This window comes from Agelaius phoeniceus, chromosome 2 (genome assembly GCF_051311805.1).
Source record: "Agelaius phoeniceus isolate bAgePho1 chromosome 2, bAgePho1.hap1, whole genome shotgun sequence".
NCBI classification, from domain to species: domain Eukaryota; kingdom Metazoa; phylum Chordata; class Aves; order Passeriformes; family Icteridae; genus Agelaius; species Agelaius phoeniceus.
This window is the reverse complement of record NC_135266.1, coordinates 65,186,255-65,206,225: the sequence shown is the minus strand read 5'-3', so window position 1 is coordinate 65,206,225 and position 19,971 is coordinate 65,186,255. Positions and strand designations below refer to the sequence as shown.

Sequence of the window (19,971 nt, the reverse complement as noted above, 5' to 3'; positions counted from 1 at the left end):
TAGGCTCTGAAGATGTTAATATCCATCAGGTGTCATGTTCCTGTGTTCATTCCAAGCCATTTTTCCCCCATAACTGTTGGAATATCAAGAGCTACCCTAGAGCCATGCTCTTCAGTCACATTTATCCACCAGTTTGCGTGTGCTGGTATTGCATTTAATGTGTGAATAATAGTTTTTTCAGCACCTTCATACTTTTGCTGGAAGGTGGAGGACAGCAAGGTAGGAAAGTTTTTAGTTGATGAGACTGTTATTTTTTGCTGACAAGATCACTGAGTATCTTAAGAAAAGGGAATCTGATCTCCTTCCAAGAAACTAAACAGGAATTTGCATTCCAGAATATTTGTGAAGCTTGCGTATTCCAGGAAAAAAACCACAACCCAGTATTTATTGTCACATTGCCTAGGGATTTCAACATCTGTGAGGAAACATTGGTGATCACACAGTGTCCACATTCTTTATGATGACTTGATTATTTTAGCTCTGAGCCAGTGGAGCAGTACCTGAAGACACTCTCCTGCTAGACCCCCCCTCATGTGAACCCAACCTCATGGCAACCCCTCTCTTGTGCTTCAGATATTCCTAAAGCTTTCTCTAGCCTGGGAAAATAAGTTAATAATGAAACAGGTATGCAAGAACCATGTTCCAGCTGAGTAGAATTTTCACATGCAGATGTTGCTGAGGCGAACATTGATAGAGGCCTAGAGGCAGTGAAAGTGCTCCAGATGTCTTGGCTCTGAGATGTTTTGGCAGCCACTGAACAAGAGTTGGAGATTGAGTCCTGTTCCTGCAAAGCTGCAGTGACAGAGCACACATGTGAGTTTCACTGGCACTGCAGTTTCACCACTCCCTTCTGCCCTGGGACCAGCAGAACTTAATGCTATGAGGCCTGATGCTCCTTTATCTTATGGCCCTGCACAGAGCTGCAGGCACTGATTGTACACCCACACCGCGACTCCAACACGGACACCACAGCCTCGGCCCCGTCTCTGATCCCACCTGGGATCAGGAGATGCTCACAGGCTAATGAGATTTTTGGCCACCTTTTTGACAAGAGCATAAATTGTTGCACAGCAGGTTGAGCGCTGTCTGGATGGGTCCAGCTGAGAAAGAGTTGCTGCTGCTGGTGAAAGCCCCAGGGGATGATGTGCAGCCTCCCTGTGCTCCAGTGCATGGTACCTGCACACCCTGCTGCCAGCAGCAGTTCCTGGCCAAAGGGGCAGAAAAAAGAGCCAAGTACCCACTAGGGAGAAGAGGAAACATTTCACTCAATTTCATAGCTGTCAAAACCAGTCTTAAACTGGAGCTAGAAAACAAGTGAGAAGAAAAGCACTGCTTACATAATCCTTTGGCAGTGGAATGAATCAGGGTTCTTGTGGGAGAAGAGGAATGCAGTTTTAAAGGAATAAACAGCACATTCCTGTAGCTGGTAGTAGCTGGATTGTCCTGCTTTCTTGAAGAGCAGCACAGACATTTACCATGGGTTTATGTGCCTGTCTTTTGTGACCATGGTCTCTCCTCTGAAGAAAGCTCTGTAAAATGGAACATTCCTGCTGTTTTCTGTAAAATAATCAGTAATTCCTTGGCCAAAATACAAAGGGAGGCACCCATCTGTTTGGTTTTGTGGTTTTTTTCTCTTTTTTACAAATGTCCTTGTTTGTATTAACCAGCAAATCTAATCATCCAGCTCACAGGAGAGTTACACAACCCTCCTGAGATTTCAGTCTAACAGCAAGTCTTGCTTAATACTCCCACATTTGCTTCTTGCTTCAGATTTGCAGCTTCTTTGGCATTACGGCTGTGCTCTTATAAAACAGATTAAACAGCGAAAGGAATGCTGAATGGAAAAGCTGTGTTATTTCCACCTTGCAGGACTTACTGAAATGATCTTGGCTGGGTTAAAACATGAGCTGAAACTCCCACAGGGAGCATTATTCTGAGTGATTCACATAAACACTCAAAGTCAGTCTTGGTTGAGCTTCCTAGTCAAGGTAGGTAATAGTACACCAGCAGCAGAGCCCCTCTCCCCTCTCCTTTAGAGAACACTGCTGATAGAAGCCTCCTGTTGTTTACTTTCACTGGGAAGCAGCAAGATGAGTACTGGGTAACAACAGAAAACTTGGGGTTTGGATAACTCTTTCACACTAGGAATTGAGAGTGTCTTTTCTGTGAAACTGCCTAGTGCTGTGAAACATTCTTCCTCTGTGCTCTTGATGTAGGTCATCTGCAGAGGAAAATCTCATCAACCCCTTGAAATGCAGCCAGGTTTATGATCACTTTCTTTTGCAGCTGACTTTTAAGGGAGATAATCTTTCCGGGAGGAGGTCTGAAGGAAGGCAAGTTACAGGTACGTGCATTTCATGTGTCTTGGTAAAGGTGTAGATGGAGTTGCTTTCTTTCTCTCTGCTCTGCACTGTCTGGTTTCCAGGAGCTGTCACTCATCCCACCCTTCCTGGTAGCTTTTTGCCATCATCCATGGGGGGTCTGAATCTGACCTCAGCACCAGTGCTGCAGCCACTGGCCCCACTGTGGGGTGGTGTGAACAGCACCAGTGCTCCTGGGCTCGCAGGGTTCCCCTGCTGCAATGTTGAACTCTTCTCTCCATGAGCTGAAAAATTGCCACAGACTGGGGCATCACCTGCATGTCGTCTTTTATGGGCAATTTCTGTGGAGCTCTTCTTCCCTTGGCTTGCTTTGAGCCCTGCCTGCCCATCTTGGCAGAGGGCTCCTCTGTTGCAGCAGCTTTGGTGGTTTGGAAGCAGCTCTAGCATCAGCTGCTGCAGGGATGCTGATAGAGCTATAGCTGAAACAAAGCACATCACTCAGAGCACAGAGCTGGGAAGCCAAGTTTCTGCAGCACTTCCAGATGTGAAGCAGGGGAGTTGGGTTTAGCCTAGTTTTCAGATTTTTTTTTCTTTCTGATTTTGTTGTTTTTTTAAAAAAGCATGATGCAAGCACACTGAAAACAATTTGTACTGTTCACTCACATTCAGCTGCATGTTCCCAATGGCAGTCCCTTAGCATATTTTCTAGCTAAGATTCTTCAATCAAAACCACATCTGTGTGTTGGAGCAGATTTGCAGTAGACATCTTTTGCCCTGAAATCCAAGGAAAAACTATCTCATGTCCAGTTTGTCACATGTGTGACTTGGCCTCCAAGGTAATCCCATCCTCAGAGACCACTCCAAGGATGAGGAGGGGAATGTCTACAGTCACTTAACCAGGAGGCAAATTCCTCTTAATTCCACTTTGAGAAGTTTGAACTGAATAAACTCTGTGGGATTTTGATGAAAAGTCCTCAAGGAGACACGATTGCTGAGCAACTTCCTGTGTGGACACCTGGGAGGAAATACAGAGGTTGCTGGAAAGTCACACAGAGTATTTATTTCTGTGGGGAATCAGGAGCAGACCTGAGCCTTTATCCCTGTCAGCATACTGCACTGGTGCTTTAGCTTCTCCTTAATATGCATCTTACCCTGACTTTGTCTTGCCTGTAGTTTCAAGCAACCTCCTTAATAAATCCTGCAGCATTTCCTGGGGAATTAAACATAAGTGTGAGAGGGGATTAAGTTGCAAGAGGAAGTAAAAAAGCTTCAATTACAGCCTGTCAATGCCTCTTTTCAGGTGATAAGAAATGAGTGTGATGATGCACTGGTTGCTGCTGCTCCTTCTGGTCAGCTTTGGCTCACCTGCACCCAGGTTTTCGGTGTGTATCGTTTAACTGTTTCTGTACTCTCTCAATGGTTCCCCATTCCCAGTCATCCCAGTCATGCAGAGATGGATGCTCCCCCACAGGAGGGATGGAGAGCTGCAAGAGCAGAGTAAAAAGGCGGCTGCCTGCAGCTAAAGGAATGTTGTGCTGATAATAGAGGATTTTCATAGCATTAAGGGCTGTACAGCTGTCTGGGAGACTGAACTGACATTAGTAAGAATTCAAAACAACAACAAAAACAACAACAAAAATCTCTTTTAAAAATGTATTTTTGTAGCCAAAATATCAACTCTTTTTCAGTTTTACGCAAAGTTAATTCTGGAACCTTGCTGGTTTCACCCATCTGCAGTGCAAGAGCCAAGTTTTTCCCTCTCTTATCAACCTGAGCACTTTCATAGTTTGCAAACCTTCCCCTTGAGCTCATCAAGTGGGGTCAAGACAAATTATTTTTGTCCAAAGCAAATTTTTTGTGCATCTGATCGTATTATGGCATGTTCTGATCAATGCCAAGGTTGTTACAGAAACCCTTTTTCCACTGGTTTCAATTCAGCAGCTTGTGCTGTGCAAGATTTGGACATCTTAGGAAGGGATCACCATGAAATCATGTTGATCCACATAGGCAGTGTGACATCCTAGGGTCAAGAGGAGACAGGTACTCCTTTCTCTGTGTCTCTCCCTACCACTGACTGAATTGTGGGGGGTTTTGTTTTATTTTCTCCATAGGACAAAGATATCTGCCTCCTAGACAACAATAAATTAAGGCAAAGGTTAAAACACCTTCAAGATTTGCTTTACTTATACGAATTGCAGCTGAAGGACATACTGGAGAACACTTACCACAGAACGAAAAGTGAACTGTTCTCGGGCAACAGGAGCGTGCAGCATGAGACACTTTTACCCACAACCAGTGGAAATTTGATAGTGTATGACCAAGGTACAGTTTACAGTAGTGTGCCACAATGTTTATTTCTTCCTGCAGTGTCCCATGTGTCATATTTTATGTCTGCTAAAAGTTTAAAAATTTTTAAGTGGATTGTGATTTAAAATACAGATGCATGGGAAGGAGAAGAGCTGACTGGTTGCCCTGACACTAAAATATACCCCTTGGGGCTAGAGTCACTTATTCCAGCTGTAGGCAGCTATTACCCAGGTACAAAATGGACATCTTCAGCTGGGCTTCTTGCCTGCAGAGAGGAACAATCACTTCTCATGTTTTCCATCAGATTTGCTTTAGGCATCTGCTTTACAAAGAGATGGGACTGTTCTTGAAGAGCCCATATTCCCTGAGTGGCTTAGGGGAGCCCAGAGTGCCTGGCTCAGCTGCAGCTGTTTGAATGAGCCAAGTCTCCCTGTTCCTCAGCTCCCCCAATAGTTCCTGTGTGGCACAGGAACAGGCATGCATACTTTGTCCTGTGGTGGTACTTTGAGAACATGGTCATAAATGACATCATTTCCTGTAGCCAAGATTTTAGCCTTTAGGCATTACATTGGAAGTGTGAAGCACTGAGATCCTGAAAGGCTCTCTCCTGATACTCCTGGTAGAGTTGGACACAGGAGCTTAGCCTATTATTTTACAAATATTGTTCCCTGATCTTATCAGAAGTACAGCTGAGGGTACCTTACCTTCCACATGGAAATTAGCTTCCCTGCAAATGATCTTGCTGACAGTTAAAGTTTCAGTCCCAGGCTTTCATGATATAGCCCCAGGCTAAGCTGCAGCTATCCTGCATCTCACCAAAGATTTGGGCATTATTCCCTCAGAAGTCATGGCTGTAAAGGCTTTCAAGCCTTAAAGCTCTTTGTCAGGCTGGCAGTTTGCAAACTGGTGTAGCTCCTACATTGCTGCACCATTTCCTTTGACTTTACAGGGCTTGCAGAGCTATGCACAGGCTGGCCAAGTGTCCTTGTCCCATAGAGCCTCTCAGTGACATCTCCTCCTGGTGGCACACAGCCCTTGGCTTTGCCCCCAGCCCATTTAACAGACAGGTACTGTTGTGCCCAGATTGCTCTGCAGTGTATGGCAGGAAGAGCACCACGAGTGGCTACTACCGCATCAGGCCCAGAGCAGACCGAGAGCCCTTCCTGGCATTCTGTGACATGTCCGATGGCGGGGGCTGGACCGTCATTCAGCGGCGCAGTAACGGCAGGGAGAATTTCAACAGGTGGGTGCATTGTTCTTGCATCAACAGGGCTTGCAGTCTGGCCACCAGCTCCTACCCCTGTCCTGCTACCAGGCAAACCCCCATCCTTGAGAAACAGGATGTGCAAGACTATATGTTAGTGATGATAATTTAGGATTAGGACAATCTGGTGGTACCTGTTGGCAGTAGGGGGCCATTTGCAAAATGGATCTGCAACTTGGTGAGAATTTCCATGGGTTCTCTGCATTTGAATGCATATTTTATCATTATTGAAGACTGGCAAAGGCTCCAAATTGGCAGGTGTCTGCTACCAGTGCACAGACTGAGACCTGTTGAACAGATCTGTTCTGATATGAGGAATTATGTTCAGCATGTTGTAACATTTATTATCGTATTCAGATAACTTTTAAAAATGCCAAATCAGATTGTCCTTTTCCTATGCAAAATCCCAGAGAGGTGACTTTCATACTGAAATTTATAGGAGGAGAGATGCTCTGGTGGCACAGTTCGGAAGAAACGTCCTCATGAATGTTAATTAACTATCACAGCACACACAATTTCAGGGCATATCTAATGCCTTCTAAAGTCTATGCAGTGCATTGCAAAGCTACCTCAAGTGACTCTAAGCCAGCTTACCCAGAGAGTGGTAGCTATCCAGCCATGGTGGTTCAGGTGAAATAAAAACATCCTGAAGAGGACTAGTATGAAGGTCAGGCAGAATGAATATCCATAATAACAACATGAGAGAAGGAATAAACACAGCATTACTAAAACTCGAAATGATGACACACACTGAAGTATATGAGAATGTCAAAGGTAATACATAGAGCAGGTGAATTATGACTTGCTGAAGAACAATATCAGATGTTTTGCTGAAGACCAATGTGACAGCTGCTGCTTTCCCTTTCTTTTTAACTGGAAACATCAGTCTGCAAGCACTGCATCTAGCAGTTTGAAGGTCTGATCCTCATGTATGTGTGTGCACAGGTTTATCAGGGGAAAAGGTAAGCTGTGAGTTGTATTTACTCCTAGATGAGTTGGATACTTCTAGAAAACAGTATCTAGACCAAGTTAAGTTTTAATTGTTACCATTCTCAAGTGTCACAAACTGTCTAATCCCCTCTCATGATGAAATTTATATCTATAAATTTTTCTGTGCAGGAAATGGGATGATTACAAACTGGGATTTGGGAAATTCCAGGGCAAGAATGATGAATACTGGCTGGGCAATGACCACATCTATGACCTGCTTGCTAGAGGTCCAAGTATTTTTTTCTCCATAGATTTCTCTCTAATTTGCATTAGGTATTCATCTAACATGACACAACTTTATGTTTAGGAGAGAACTCATTAAAGATTGACCTGATGGACTGGCATGGGGAAAGACGTTATGCAATCTATGAAAATTTCCAGCTTGCAAATGAGCAGGTAAGAAATGGAGAGAGCAGTGATTTGCTTGCTTTGGTCTGTGAGGGTGGGGCAGTGCATACACAGCATCACACCAGTATCAGGGTTGTATCTACAGCTCTGCAAAACTTACCTGCTCTGGTTTCCTGGGCTTCCTAGTTTGTCTGACTGACAAACAGCCCTGGGATCAGGGACATAAATCTGGGACTTTTTCCTGACTACTGAGTGCCCAGGTCAGAGGGTGACAGGATCACATGTTTGTGCCCTCTTGCTAACTGTGCTGCTGAACAGAGGGCAGTTCCCTGGCCACAGGGCACAGGGATTCCCACATATATTTGCCTCTGGCCTCATGATTAAGAGTTTTCTGTGAGTGAGAAGACCCTTAGTGTCTGAAACTCTGCAACTAAGTGGAACCCTGTTCTCCTGCTTTCTAAGAGAGTGTTTCAGACTGTCACATAAAATGCAAGTGCCAGAGCAAATCCTCTCAACTTTATTTTGAAATAAACAGGGAATTCTAATCAAAGCTTTGAAAGAGCAGTTGTAAGTTCCTATCTTGAAGAGAGGTACCTGTAGCACTATACCTACTGCTACAGACACAGAAAGCCCTGAGACAGACACACCCTGTATTTTCATTATGTGCTTTCTAGCTGTAGACAGTGTCCAGCTCCATACAGGTGCTGTTCTTTGCAGACTTGCCTTCCTGAATACCACATGTAACTAGCCCAAATAGCCAAGGATACTGCATGGACCAGTCCTAGTTCCAACTCCATCACCGCTCCAGAAATGTTTACATTAAACTCAGTTTGCAATTAGAGGTTTCTTATGAAAAGTTTGAACAGCTGCATTTCAATACCTTACTGCCATTTTTCATAAAGAAATGAGGCCAGTGATGACAGGAGAAAGCCCACAACACAAATGTGACCATCCATTTAATATCTAATATCTCTTCAACCTGTTAGTTGTGCACAATGGAACTATTATTCTAAATATTCCTAGCAGGACCAGATCATAGAAATCAGATGGCTTCTAGTCCTTGGAAGAGCAAAATGCCTAAGCATTTATTCTAGCTGAAGAACTGTTCTGTTTATGAAGGCAATTGTCGTAACGGCGGGAGAGATGCGACACACCATATGCGATGAATAGCAAATCTCGAAGTTTATTGAAAGCTTACACATTTTTATATTAGTGTTAATGAAGCTTATGCATATTGCAAAATCTGAGCTCATTATTGGTTAAAGCACACTATAATCAAACACACCTACTTCTATCTCTTAACAATTATTTTGCTTCTATGTGTACATTCTTCTAATTTCTCTACCTTGGGATAACTACATTTTCTGGCAAGCAATTTTCTCCCCCGTCTTCCCGTTTTAGAGAAGGTCACTGTGACCTTCGTCAGTAATTGGGCACCTGTTGCTCAGTTCCCAGCTTGTTTCTCTTACCCTTATCCATCGGCATCACATCGGAATGTCCTTTCTCAGCTAACCAATTCAGCCAAAAAGCTCTCTACATCTCCCCTGTTTTTCTGTTGAACAAGCATAGTTTGATTAAATGCAGTAGTTATCATCTTTCTCACCATATTCTGCAAGCATATACAAAAACAAGGCAAAACTAATACTAACAGCAAAACTACAATAGCTACTACAATGCTCATCTTAATAATAGAACGTAACTATAATCCTAAGTTTAAAGATTTGAGCCATCCATCAATACCAAGGCCTGATCTGTGTGAAGCTTTTGTTTCAGTGAAGTCTAACGTATCAACAAAGTCTTTCAGCATCTTGGTTAAACACAGGAAACAGAGAAAAATAACCCAGAACTAACTCACCTATAAAATATTAAGAAATACAAATCAGATGATGTGTTTTAGATCGGATATTTAAGAAAAATAAGCAGTGTAGAATAACTCATGTGCTTGTGAATCTCCTTATGCAAAGCTAGTGAAGAACTTAACACATGTGAGACAAGCTACAGCTGACACTGGTTATTTTCAGAGGGAAAAAAAATATAAGAAGTGATGGAGAAGTTACAAGTTGAGTCAGGTGCTTAGAGTATTGCAGGTTTGCTTTAAATTGAACAGGTACAAGAAATATGTTTCTGAGTACAAAGGGACGTTACTGCTGTGGTATGATTTTTTAAACTCATATTCTCTTTCAGATTAAAATGTAAATTAAATGAGAGAATATTTTAAATGACATATTGTGTTCTCACTTGGACAAAGAAAAAGGATAACAACTAAGTACAAAATACTCTTTGTTCGATGTTACAGGAAAAGCTAAGCAACAGTTTTCTTGTAGACTGAAATCATTATTCAAACAATAGAATGAATGTTTTCTAGGCCTCAAACATCAGTGTTTATGCTTTATGTTTTAAAAGTCAATTGATGCTTAAACAGTAGGGATGAATATATTCTTTTTGGTAATTATTTATCAAAATTGTCTACAATAATAATAATAATAATATTAATATTATGGTTGGAAGTCTATTATATATTTTAGTATCTGTTTTGAGTGGAAGTTTTGTTGTTTTTGTTGTTTGGAGGGAGTTGTTTTTTTTGTGCAAACTAACATTCAGGTTAAATTATAATTCTAAATGTTACATGACATCCAGTTCAGTTTTCTAAACATATAATGAGTAACAGTTGTTTGGATTTTCCTCTTGCATCTGTGTAAGCAGTTATAGCATCCGATAAGGGCTTTAGTGATCTTTTTGGGCATTGAATCTAACTCCACTGTCCTATCACGACCTTTTTTGAGCAAATCAGTTAAAATGTCAATTTTCTGAAGAAGGGTTTTATGTTGTTGAAGTGGAGGAGATATCCATGCGGGCTGTGCGCTGCGGCAGGGAGGCTGAGGGTGCGGGTCTGGAGCGGGAGGAGGCGGAGGCGGTGCAGGGTTTAACACCGGGGTAGGCGGCGCGGACGGCACGGCTGGAATACATGCAGGGGGGTTACTGTTCGCGGTAGCAGCTGATAGTTGCAGGGAGCTGCTTTTTAGAGCAGGAGTTTGTATCGGCGGGGACTTAAACTAGTTTCTGCAACTCCTGTTGCTTTCACGGGTTGCACTAGTTTGCTGGGTAGCTCTTTTTCTTGTCTGGTATTCTAAGAATTTAGTATGCACGACTCGCTATAAATTTTTTAACTCTTTCGCGGTCTTATTTTCATTTATGATTGTACGCTACAGCTTATCTTTGAACATAGGCTATTCTGACAACTTATGCACTGTATGTGGATTACGAAAAAACTTTTGTGCACACTTATAAGTTAACAACTCAGGAAGTTTTTTTTGTAAATCTATCTCTCTAATTTGACGCTCTTGTAAAAAGTCAGTAAATAAATCATATGTTGCTTGCTTGTTTTTATCTATTTCAACGACGATTGTGCGTTTCTTGCAGCTTTTTTTTAGCTTCGGCAGCACGTATTAGCCGGGCCCTGCTATCAGGTCGCCCGGGGCTGGCACTTTCTCTTTTTCAGCGGTGCTTATTGTTGTCTTCGGCTGCGATAGGACTTGAACTTGACTTTTATGCTTCTGACTGTGGCTAGTCCTGAAGGTATCACGTCGGGGTCACCATTTGTCGTAACGGCGGGAGAGATGCGACACACCATATGCGATGAATAGCAAATCTCGAAGTTTATTGAAAGCTTACACATTTTTATATTAGTGTTAATGAAGCTTATGCATATTGCAAAATCTGAGCTCATTATTGGTTAAAGCACACTATAATCAAACACACCTACTTCTATTTCTTAACAATTATTTTGCTTCTATGTGTACATTCTTCTAATTTCTCTACCTTGAGATAACTACATTTTCTAGCAAGCAATTTTCTCCCCCGTCTTCCCGTTTTAGAGAAGGTCACTGTGACCTTCGTCAGTAATTGGGCACCTGTTGCTCAGTTCCCAGCTTGTTTCTCTTACCCTTATCCATCGGCATCACATCAGAATGTCCTTTCTCAGCTAACCAATTCAGCCAAAAAGCTCTCTACAGGCAATTACTTGACACTTGGCAGTTTTTGCTAAGTTGTTCTTGATCAGCTAGAAAGAGCTTTCCATCTTGCTGTAAAGTGTATTAAATGGTTGTTGAATGACAATAAACCTGGAGCCTTTTGTAGCAGCAGCAGTAATTACCAATCCCTTCTAGAAGTTTAAATCCTGCATTGATCTACACTAGGATCATTAAAGCATGGAGACAAAAGTCACCCTTGACTTCAACAGTCATGCCTTTGACTGTGAATGAAATATCCAGAGCTAATTTGGCCTCAAAACTGTGAGGAAAGGCAGAAAGAATGGATATAAAATAAATGTTTCACATATTCTTGCAGGAAAATTACAGGTTATGGTTTGGCACCTATTCCGGTAATGCTGGCGACGCTCTGTCTGGTGGGAGCAATTTTGAAGATCAGTGGTCAGCTTCTCACAGAGGGATGCAGTTCACCACATTTGATAAGGATCACGATCAGTTCCTGGCAGGCAACTGTGCATCAGAGAACAAGGGTGGCTGGTGGTTTAACAGGTATGGAAAAAAGCTGATTCCTCTTGGATGTGTAGCTTGTGGGTGGCTGCACAGCTGAGAGGACTTGCCTGCCTTATAGCAGCTGGAGGCTGCTGTGTGCACTTGCCACCTCTCACAGCCAAACCTAGATGTTCAGACCTACAGATCCTCAAAGGAAAACAATTTACTACTTTTATTAGAGCAAAGCAGGTAAGTTGAATTCACTTTAAGAAAATGGGTCAGAACAAATGCACAGGGGACAATGACCTGGAAGGAAAAGAGCTCAGTTAAAATTCCTGAAAGTGCTTTGTGTTATGCTCCAGTGAAGAAAACAACTGCAGCCATGGTAAGGTGAAGTGTGTACAAAGAACATTTCCCTAGAGTGGACCCTCTGTCTAAGAGCAGAGCTACCCCACAACAGTTATAAGGGTGTGTTTGCTGTTTGGGCATATGCCACACATCAATGGATAGGGACTCATGTTTAACAGCCCTGGAATCTGGGATATAACACTCTCAGATTTTCTCTGCTTTAGTACAGGAGGAGCCTCTTAGACCAGATTCTCATCACATACCACTTGAAATTGGTGGAGCTAAAAAATGTACATCAATAGCAGGATTTACCTTGATGAAAAGACATCTGCATTTTTAGGTGTCAATATGGAGCTGCCTACACTTGAGCTAGAGTGTACCAAATGGCACTACACCCCTTTGTTCAGGCCATGCAGTTCTAATGCCCGTAGTTAATACACCTGAAGGAGTCAACAGGCAGAATTATCTGACCAGTGTAGGTGTCTGCTTTAGGATGCTTTAGGATGACCCACATATTCTTGTGTTCCACTAAAAGCATTAACCATTTAGACCATCCTGCCCTGGCATATCTAGATATCTGTTGTGTGAGAACGGTACTTCACTGCAATGATGCAGATCTTCTCATGCTAAACTGAATTCCCTTCTTGTCTTTCCTACATTGCTCCAAGGTGCCATGCTGTAAACCTCAATGGCCGATACTACAAAAGAGGGAGGTACAGTGGACCCCATGATGATGGCTTGGTTTGGTCTACATGGCACGGGATGTGGTACTCACTGAAATACTCAGCCATGAAAATCAGGGCTCCATTCTTTATCGACAGAGAGAGCGGAGATGGTGACAACAGTCAGGCCAGCTGAAACTGCTGCTTTGGAAAGAGAAAAGCACAGGCTGAAAAGAGTGGTGTAAGTTGATAGCCAGTGCTCTGCTGCTGCCAATCGCCAAACCTGCACTTGATAGCTGGAGTTGCACCTGCTTCTGCTACCTGAAGCTAACAGCACGAGTTGTTTGAGCACAGCCAGACAACATTTTAATAAAAAACATTTGGATCACAGTCATGGAATAACCAGAGATTTCTTTTTCAGCAGTTTTCAAGACTTTGTTGGAGAATGTTTCTTTAAAGTTCTCTGGACTTCGAAGGATCAAGCATGTCCTTTAATCAATCTATACTTTTCAAGATCTAAACATTTCTCATCTTGATTTTAACCATCAGTGTTTCAGTTATGAGAACATCAGGATAGAAAGAACAAGGGGATGGGGAACTGGACTTCATCTGGTATGCCTTTGTTAGTGCTTTGATCTGCTTCAGGAGAATGTTTTTAAGCAACTTTCCTTATGGTTCTAATTGCCACACTTCAGTTGCAGAGTGCTTCTGGAGTGTGTGAAACCAAACCTGTGGATGGACATGCTCCAACTGCTAATCTGCACCCAGATGAAGGCTGCTTCAAAGTAAACACCCACAATGTGGACAGTGTGAATCCCATTCCAACAGCTTCCTGCTGCAGATCCACTGCTAGAGAATACCACAAGATATTAAAGCAGAAAAAGACAATCCTGCCAGCCAGTTTTAAACCTCAGATTAAAATTATGAAGATTTGACTAAAATTAAGGTGAACACAGATATTCCTAGGAGTTCCTGAAATGCAGTCATTCTCCTGTACATTCTCCAGTAATTTACCAGATGACCTTGCATTAGTGAAGAGGAATCAGAAAGTGGTTGAACCACCAGGCACACTGCTTTCATTGTCTCACTGGGTGAAATGAAAGAGCAACACAAATGACTGAAAGAAATGGAATACTGAAAATTTATTTTCTACAGCTGTTAAATAACAACAATTAAAAATGAACAGCAGAATCAGCTTGATGCAAATAATTTAACTACCATGCTGTAGAATAAACCTGCTTCCCTTTATTCTGATTTATAATAATTTTTAAACTGGTATTTCTTTTCCATTTACTTGCTTTTATATCCATACATACTGTAATTTGAGTACATATCGACAAAGAGCGAAATAAAACCATCTGAGTAGGACTTAATACTTTTTATTGTTTTCAACAATAAGAATGTGAACAGAAATCTGGATCAAAATCTTGGAAAGCTCATAATATGAGAAATGTATTCTTTCAGTGTTGGCTCTGGTGCTTTTTCACCTGTTGTCTTGGGTAGTTGAAAGAGTCTGTAAGGTAAGTTTAATTTTCATGGCTCAAGCTGTCCTGGAGAAAATGCAGAGGCATGACGTGAAGGTTGAGTTTAAAACCTGGTTTGGCTCCTCTGCTTTCTAGACATCCCAGTGTAATGGGCAGCACTCCAGGGAGCTGTGCTGCTAGAGCCTGTGCCCTTGGCTAGACAGACCCCCTGCCCTCTTCTCAAGCATGCTCATGTGGGATGAAATTTTCACCAACATGTCTGAAATGAGATTGCCCTTGTGAAGAAAGGGCTGCAAAAAGGCAGCACTTATCCTTTCCCTTCTGATCACTGCTTCTGTATTTTGATACGGTAAAATCTCAGTGCAAGATTGTAACTGCATGTTGGGACATAAGGAATGACTTTGCACACATTAAAACTGTGTGGCCTCTGAGGAGCGCTGAGGGCAGAAAGGATAATTTTTGTTGTTTTGAAGACACAGAGAAATGTGAGTGAAATAAGTTCATGCCTTCTGGCAGTTGATGCACAATCCCATCCTTCAGCAGAGAGCTAAGGAAGTAGGGCAAAGACTGTGGAAACTACAGCATTTAGGGGACAGCATTTGTGGTCTGGCAGTTCATTAAGCATCTGGTAACCTATCTGATAATGCATTATCAAGCTGGAGATGAAGTCAGCAGGGCTTAATCAGACAACTAGCACCCAGTCCAGTTCCCCAGTGAGTGAGCAATGAGCGATGTAAAGTTCAGACTATGGAGCCTGTTTCCCTGTGTGTCAGTATGGAGGGGCAGGCATTAGAGCTGGACTGCCTTCAGCCAACATCAGTGTCAGGGTGTTTCTCCTGTCTCTGAGAGAGAAAGGGAGGCCAAGGCACGACAAGCTGGGAGGGAAGGGGCTTGCCCTGCTGCCTTTGATGTAAAATGTACGTAAGTACATCTAATGCATAACACAGCCCAACACTGGGACAACTCTGCAGAAAGCAGCATCTGATTTAGAGCAACGTTGCCCCTTCTCTGCCCTCCTGTGGCAAAGGAAACCCCCTCTGAGATGCAAGGGTCACAGGGCTTTGCACAGAAGCCTGCAAATCCCACAGCACACCTCAGGAAGCATTTCAGAACCACCTTTAATCTTAATAAACAGGGTAGAATGGCACTAGCTGAGTACTTAGTGGATCTGAGGGCTAGCGCCAAGCTGCGATCCCTCCCGCTGAAGCCTAGGGGAACGCTTGCTGAATGTTGCTGCACTGCACATCTGATCTCCCATTTCTCCAGGGTCTCTCTCCCATGCTGAGAGGCTCAACAAAGCTTAAACAGATACTGTAGCCCTGCAGCTCCAATGATGATGGATCACTGCTTCAGGGAGAAGGTACTTCACACCACAGACCTTACCTTAGTACAGGCAGGGTAAGTAACCTGAGCAGCAATTGTTTCAGAGGCGCGATTTCCAGCTCACTAAAGTCAATTTAAAGGCTCATTACATTTGATTGCCTTTGGATAACTCTTCAAGTGTGAACATGTTTTTAGATGCTTTAAACAGCTTTTCAAGCTGACAGTTCATGGGAATGCATTGCTGGTACCAACACCACGCTGGGCCAAGGGCTGAACATCAGCATCTTGGCATGGCTCCCGGGAAAGAGGGAGCTCACATCACCCATCGAGTCAGATCCCTCACTCCAGCAGCAGCTGCAAAGCATTACCCATCAGGAAGGCCATTCAAACAGCCAGATTTGACTCTGGTGGCCAAATGCTGAGGCTTGCTCCTCCTATGTTGTCACAGCAAGTAACACCGTGTGCCTGTCAAGCTACCTGTGCCAGCTTTGGACACTGCAGCAGGGTGCCATCGCTTACACACAGCAAAGCTGCTCTTCCTTTAATATTGCTGTTGGTTTTGGGGGGAACAGGGCTGGGGTGGAAGAAGTGTGGGATTGGGAAATCTCTCTGCTCAGAAAGCCAGTTTTGAGAAAGACAGCAGCCTACTTCATGACAATGGAGCACAGGCTAATTTTGCTTTCACACCCACAAGGCAGGTTAAAGGGCATGCAGGGTTAGGCTCCTTAGGGGAGAGTTGATTTCAGTCTAATAGTCCACTGCCTAAACCTTTCTTCTCTTACACCAACCTCCATGGGAAGCATCTCATTTTTTCTTGTTTCTGCCCACTAGCATTCCCCTGGTCTTGGCAAAGTCCCCAGAGAGACAGTTATCCTAACAAATGGCAAGAAAAGTCTTAGTCATCCACAAAGGCCTGAGCTGTGCTTCTGCTTTTAATTGGAATTCCCACCCAAGTCTGAATACTTACAGCAAAATCTAATGGCAAATTTGTGATGTCTGGTTTTAAAACACAACAAAAAAGCCCATCATGTTTTTTGTAGTTCACTGTTACTGCTCTCTACAATTCTCTGAAAGGAGGTTGTAGCAAGGTGGGAGTTAGTTGGCGCCTTGTCCCAGGTAAAAAGTGACAGGATCAGAGGAAATGGCCTCAAGTTGTGCCAGGGGAGATTTAAATTTGATATGAGGGAAAATTTCTTCACTAAAAGAGTGGTCAGGCATGGGAAGAGGTATCCCAGGGAAGCAGTGGAATCACTGTCCTTCGAGGTGTTCAAAAGGTGTGTGGATGTGGCAGTTAAGGGGTATGGTTTAGTGGTGAACACAGTGGTGTTACGTTAATGGTTGGACTTAATTATTTTAGAGGTCTTTCCAATGTAAATGATTCTATAAGATTCCCTGTGAATCACCAGATCTGGTCAAGCCATTTTAACTTTTTGTTCCCAGAACGGGTATTAATCAAATAATTTTGTTGTTTTCTGGTGTTGTTCATAATTTATTTTGAGCTTGCCATAGTATTATTGTCAATGTATTTACATTTAAAAATTTTAATAAAGGAAAGGATGACTATGGAAAGGATGCATAATTCAACAGTTCTCTCACTGCTTTTGAAATGCTGGGTAACATGCTGGGGTAACATTTCTGTGAGGACTAAAATCTGATCACCTGTTTTCTTTGCCCTCCCTGTAGCATGCCTTTTGTACTAATTTCCTGCAAATATTTGTACATTGTTTTCTTGATATAAACATTGACAGTAAGAAAATATCAAAGTCTTGAATGATGAAAATGTCTCCTCAATTTTAAATTCACTCAAATATTCAGCATCAATTGTTTGCACTTTCACGCAACCAGCTAAAACACCCGCCACCATATGAGTTATTTGAGCAACACCTACAAATCAACAAAGTTCACTGATGACTATCAGAAAAATGATGAAAACTGCCCACAGATTGAGCTTTGTGCTTTCTAGATGGGAAATGCTTTCTAGATGGGAAATGATTCACTAATATGGGCAGATGGTTGAGGGTGCTGGACAGTGGATACTTCAGTATCTCACAGTCTACCAGTACGCAGTGGACAAGGTGGGAAATGTCAGCGGCACTCTTCATGTATGATGCACAAAACATGATGCTTTACACAATAAAATCTATTGGCTATTCCTGAGCCACACCCTAACTAATGTGTTCCTTCCCAGGGTACTTTGTGTGTCTTGTACACCCATACATACAAAAAATAATTATATGAAAGCACTTTTCAGTAATTAGAAAGGAATATGTTCCCACAAGCCAGACCTGGGGCATTACTCCCTGCTGCTGTGTGTAGAGGTAACATGACTCCTGCTCTTTCTTTCACCAGAAGCCAAGTGATCCTGCAGATCCTCTCCCACGCACGCCACTCCTGCAGGGCTGCGATGAGTCACTCAGATCACCAGCTTCTCAATGCTCAGAGTGCTTGTTTCATCTTCTTCATTTGAGCCAAAATACCCAGGGAGGTCGATCATCTGCTGCTCCGCCTCCGTTAAGCCAAAAGTAGAATTGTCATAAAAGGCAAACTCAGGGTCCAGGGGGAAGCTCTGGCACTTGTCCCTTCGATACTGGGAAGGGCTGATGCTTTGGCCTCTCTGGGAATTATCTTTGCCATTTGGGCCGGTTTCTTTCCGCCACACACCTTTGGGGTTAGGTGAAGGGCCCCTCTTACTTCGGCTGGGCTCAGGCTTCTCAGCTGCCCTCTCCTGACCAGCAGGCTGGCGATCTGTGATCAGGTCCAGCTTCCTCACTGGGGGACCTGCCCTGTTGTGGGGCTTTGTGCCATGGCCCTGTGGTTCACACCCCAGCACAGTGCCGTGGGGCTGATCCAGCTTTTCAGAAGCTGGATTAGCGTTTCTTGATTTTGGCCGTGTCCTGTCCTCCAGACCATGGTCCCATGTCCTGGTCCTGGAGTTGTAGAGAGGAGTCTGTCGGGGTGTGAGAGTGGACATGCTTCTCTCTCTGAAAGGCCTGGCCTTTTTAGTTTCATGGAAACTGGCTGTTCTTCTGAACTGCGAGTTTCTGTGACAGCCCCTCTCAGGCAAGTCCGCTCTGTTATCCTGGTGCTTGAAATGACCTCTTCTTACCAAGGTTTGGGTAGGGCTCATTGCAGGATTGGCCTGTGAGAACGGAAAATCCAGCCTAGGGTGAGAGCCTTCTCCCAGGAACTTGGGCTGACTGGCTGGCTGGTCCAGGAATGGAGATTTGATCCGAAATTTGTTTGCCGCTGCCTCCTCTTGGTTTTCCCCGCTCAGGGGAAGCATGGTGGTGGCACCAAGAACCGTGTCCGTGAGAGGATTCTGAGAGACATGGTACACCTTAGTGGTCTCTGTCAGGCCTTTCTTCTTCATCTCTTTCAGCTGCTGCTGTGCCAGGCGGTAGCTGAAAATTGGAGGGATTATTTTTTGGGCATTTGGCTGAAAGTTTTCACTTCCAGAGGCATCATCTTCTTGGGCAAATTGGAGGCTTCGCCTGTAGGTTAGGGGAATGTTAACAGGAGCATCCCCTCCTTCAGCAAAGCTGTCCCGTTGCTTGTTGCCTTGGCAAATGTTCTCCTCATCTGAGTTTTTCCGGAAGCCGGGGGAATGGACGGAGTTTCGTCGGACAGCGGTGCTGCACTTCTGAGCTCTGCAGAGCTTCCTCCAGAGGGTGATAAGAACAGTGGCAAAGATGATGAACAAGCACAGCGAGATACCTGTGATGGTAACTATATTATTTGCTTTCTGGTCCTCTCCTGGCTGAACAGAAGGTGGGGTGGGAGGCTGGACAGCTGTAAGAAAGAGCACACACATCTGTCAGAGTTGGACTGGCAGCAGCATTTTGGTATTTGAGGATGGATACTTCACTACCAAGGAAAAGAAGTCATTAATACAGTACAGGAAGTTGTCTGCCATTAAAATTTGTTCATTGGAGATGATTTACTACTTGATGACTTCAAACTGGCATGAACATCTACTTACTTTAAACCAAGACTGCCACAGACGTTTTAAATGTAATAGTTATTTTTTCCTGTTCTGCTATTTCCATAAGGTATTACTGAATACCTGGAAAATGGCGGAACTCTGTTTGCCTTTCTTTATAGAGTCCATTTAGATTCCCTGTTGAAAAGTGACAGAAAAGGGGTAAAAAGAATTCAACCCAGGCAAGTACTTCAGGTATCACTTTAAAATTATTTTTAGGAGAGCTTAAGTGGGTGTGAGAATTGAAATGAATTTGAAGAGAGAGGCAGTGTCAGGAGAGGCAATGCAACTTTTCTAAGCAGTCCTCTGAGGATGCTTCTATCACTGTCTGGTGCCATATTTCCAGAGGACAAAACCTTCCCATGCCACAGCAAGCTTTCAACTGAAAGTGCCATTGCTCTTTCTCCAGCATTCTACTACCATTCTGATACCCTTCTCTTGTGGACTGGAGATGGACTTTGAACAGT

At 43.4% G+C, this 19,971-nt stretch overlaps 2 protein-coding genes across 4 annotated transcripts in view; one reads left to right on the top strand and one right to left on the bottom strand.

The window, feature by feature from the left end:
• The first annotated feature begins 1,769 nt into the window (after positions 1-1,769).
• Positions 1,770-14,086, top strand: LOC129134849 (fibrinogen-like protein 1). 2 transcript variants are annotated; one of them, XM_054654562.2, is made up of 9 exons: positions 1,770-1,988; positions 2,287-2,344; positions 3,622-3,703; positions 4,433-4,643; positions 5,712-5,871; positions 7,012-7,109; positions 7,190-7,278; positions 11,578-11,768; positions 12,725-14,086. In XM_054654562.2, exons 3-9 carry the CDS (start codon positions 3,632-3,634, stop codon positions 12,912-12,914), a joined length of 1,011 nt encoding a protein of 336 aa, XP_054510537.2. In that variant the 5' UTR covers positions 1,770-1,988; positions 2,287-2,344; positions 3,622-3,631; the 3' UTR covers positions 12,915-14,086. The 2 variants fall into 2 exon arrangements, with proteins under 2 accessions (XP_054510537.2, XP_077029856.1); XM_077173741.1 differs by lacking the exon at positions 1,770-1,988 and adding an exon at positions 2,001-2,101.
• THSD1 (thrombospondin type 1 domain containing 1) overlaps positions 13,837-19,971 on the bottom strand; it is a 30,592-nt gene continuing 24,457 nt past the window's right edge. For both annotated transcript variants that reach the window (XM_054654558.2, XM_077173740.1), the window contains exon 5: positions 13,837-19,314. In XM_054654558.2, coding sequence (XP_054510533.2) covers positions 17,939-19,314 — 1,376 coding nt within the window. In that variant the 3' untranslated portion in view covers positions 13,837-17,938. The remainder of the gene's footprint in view (positions 19,315-19,971) is intronic.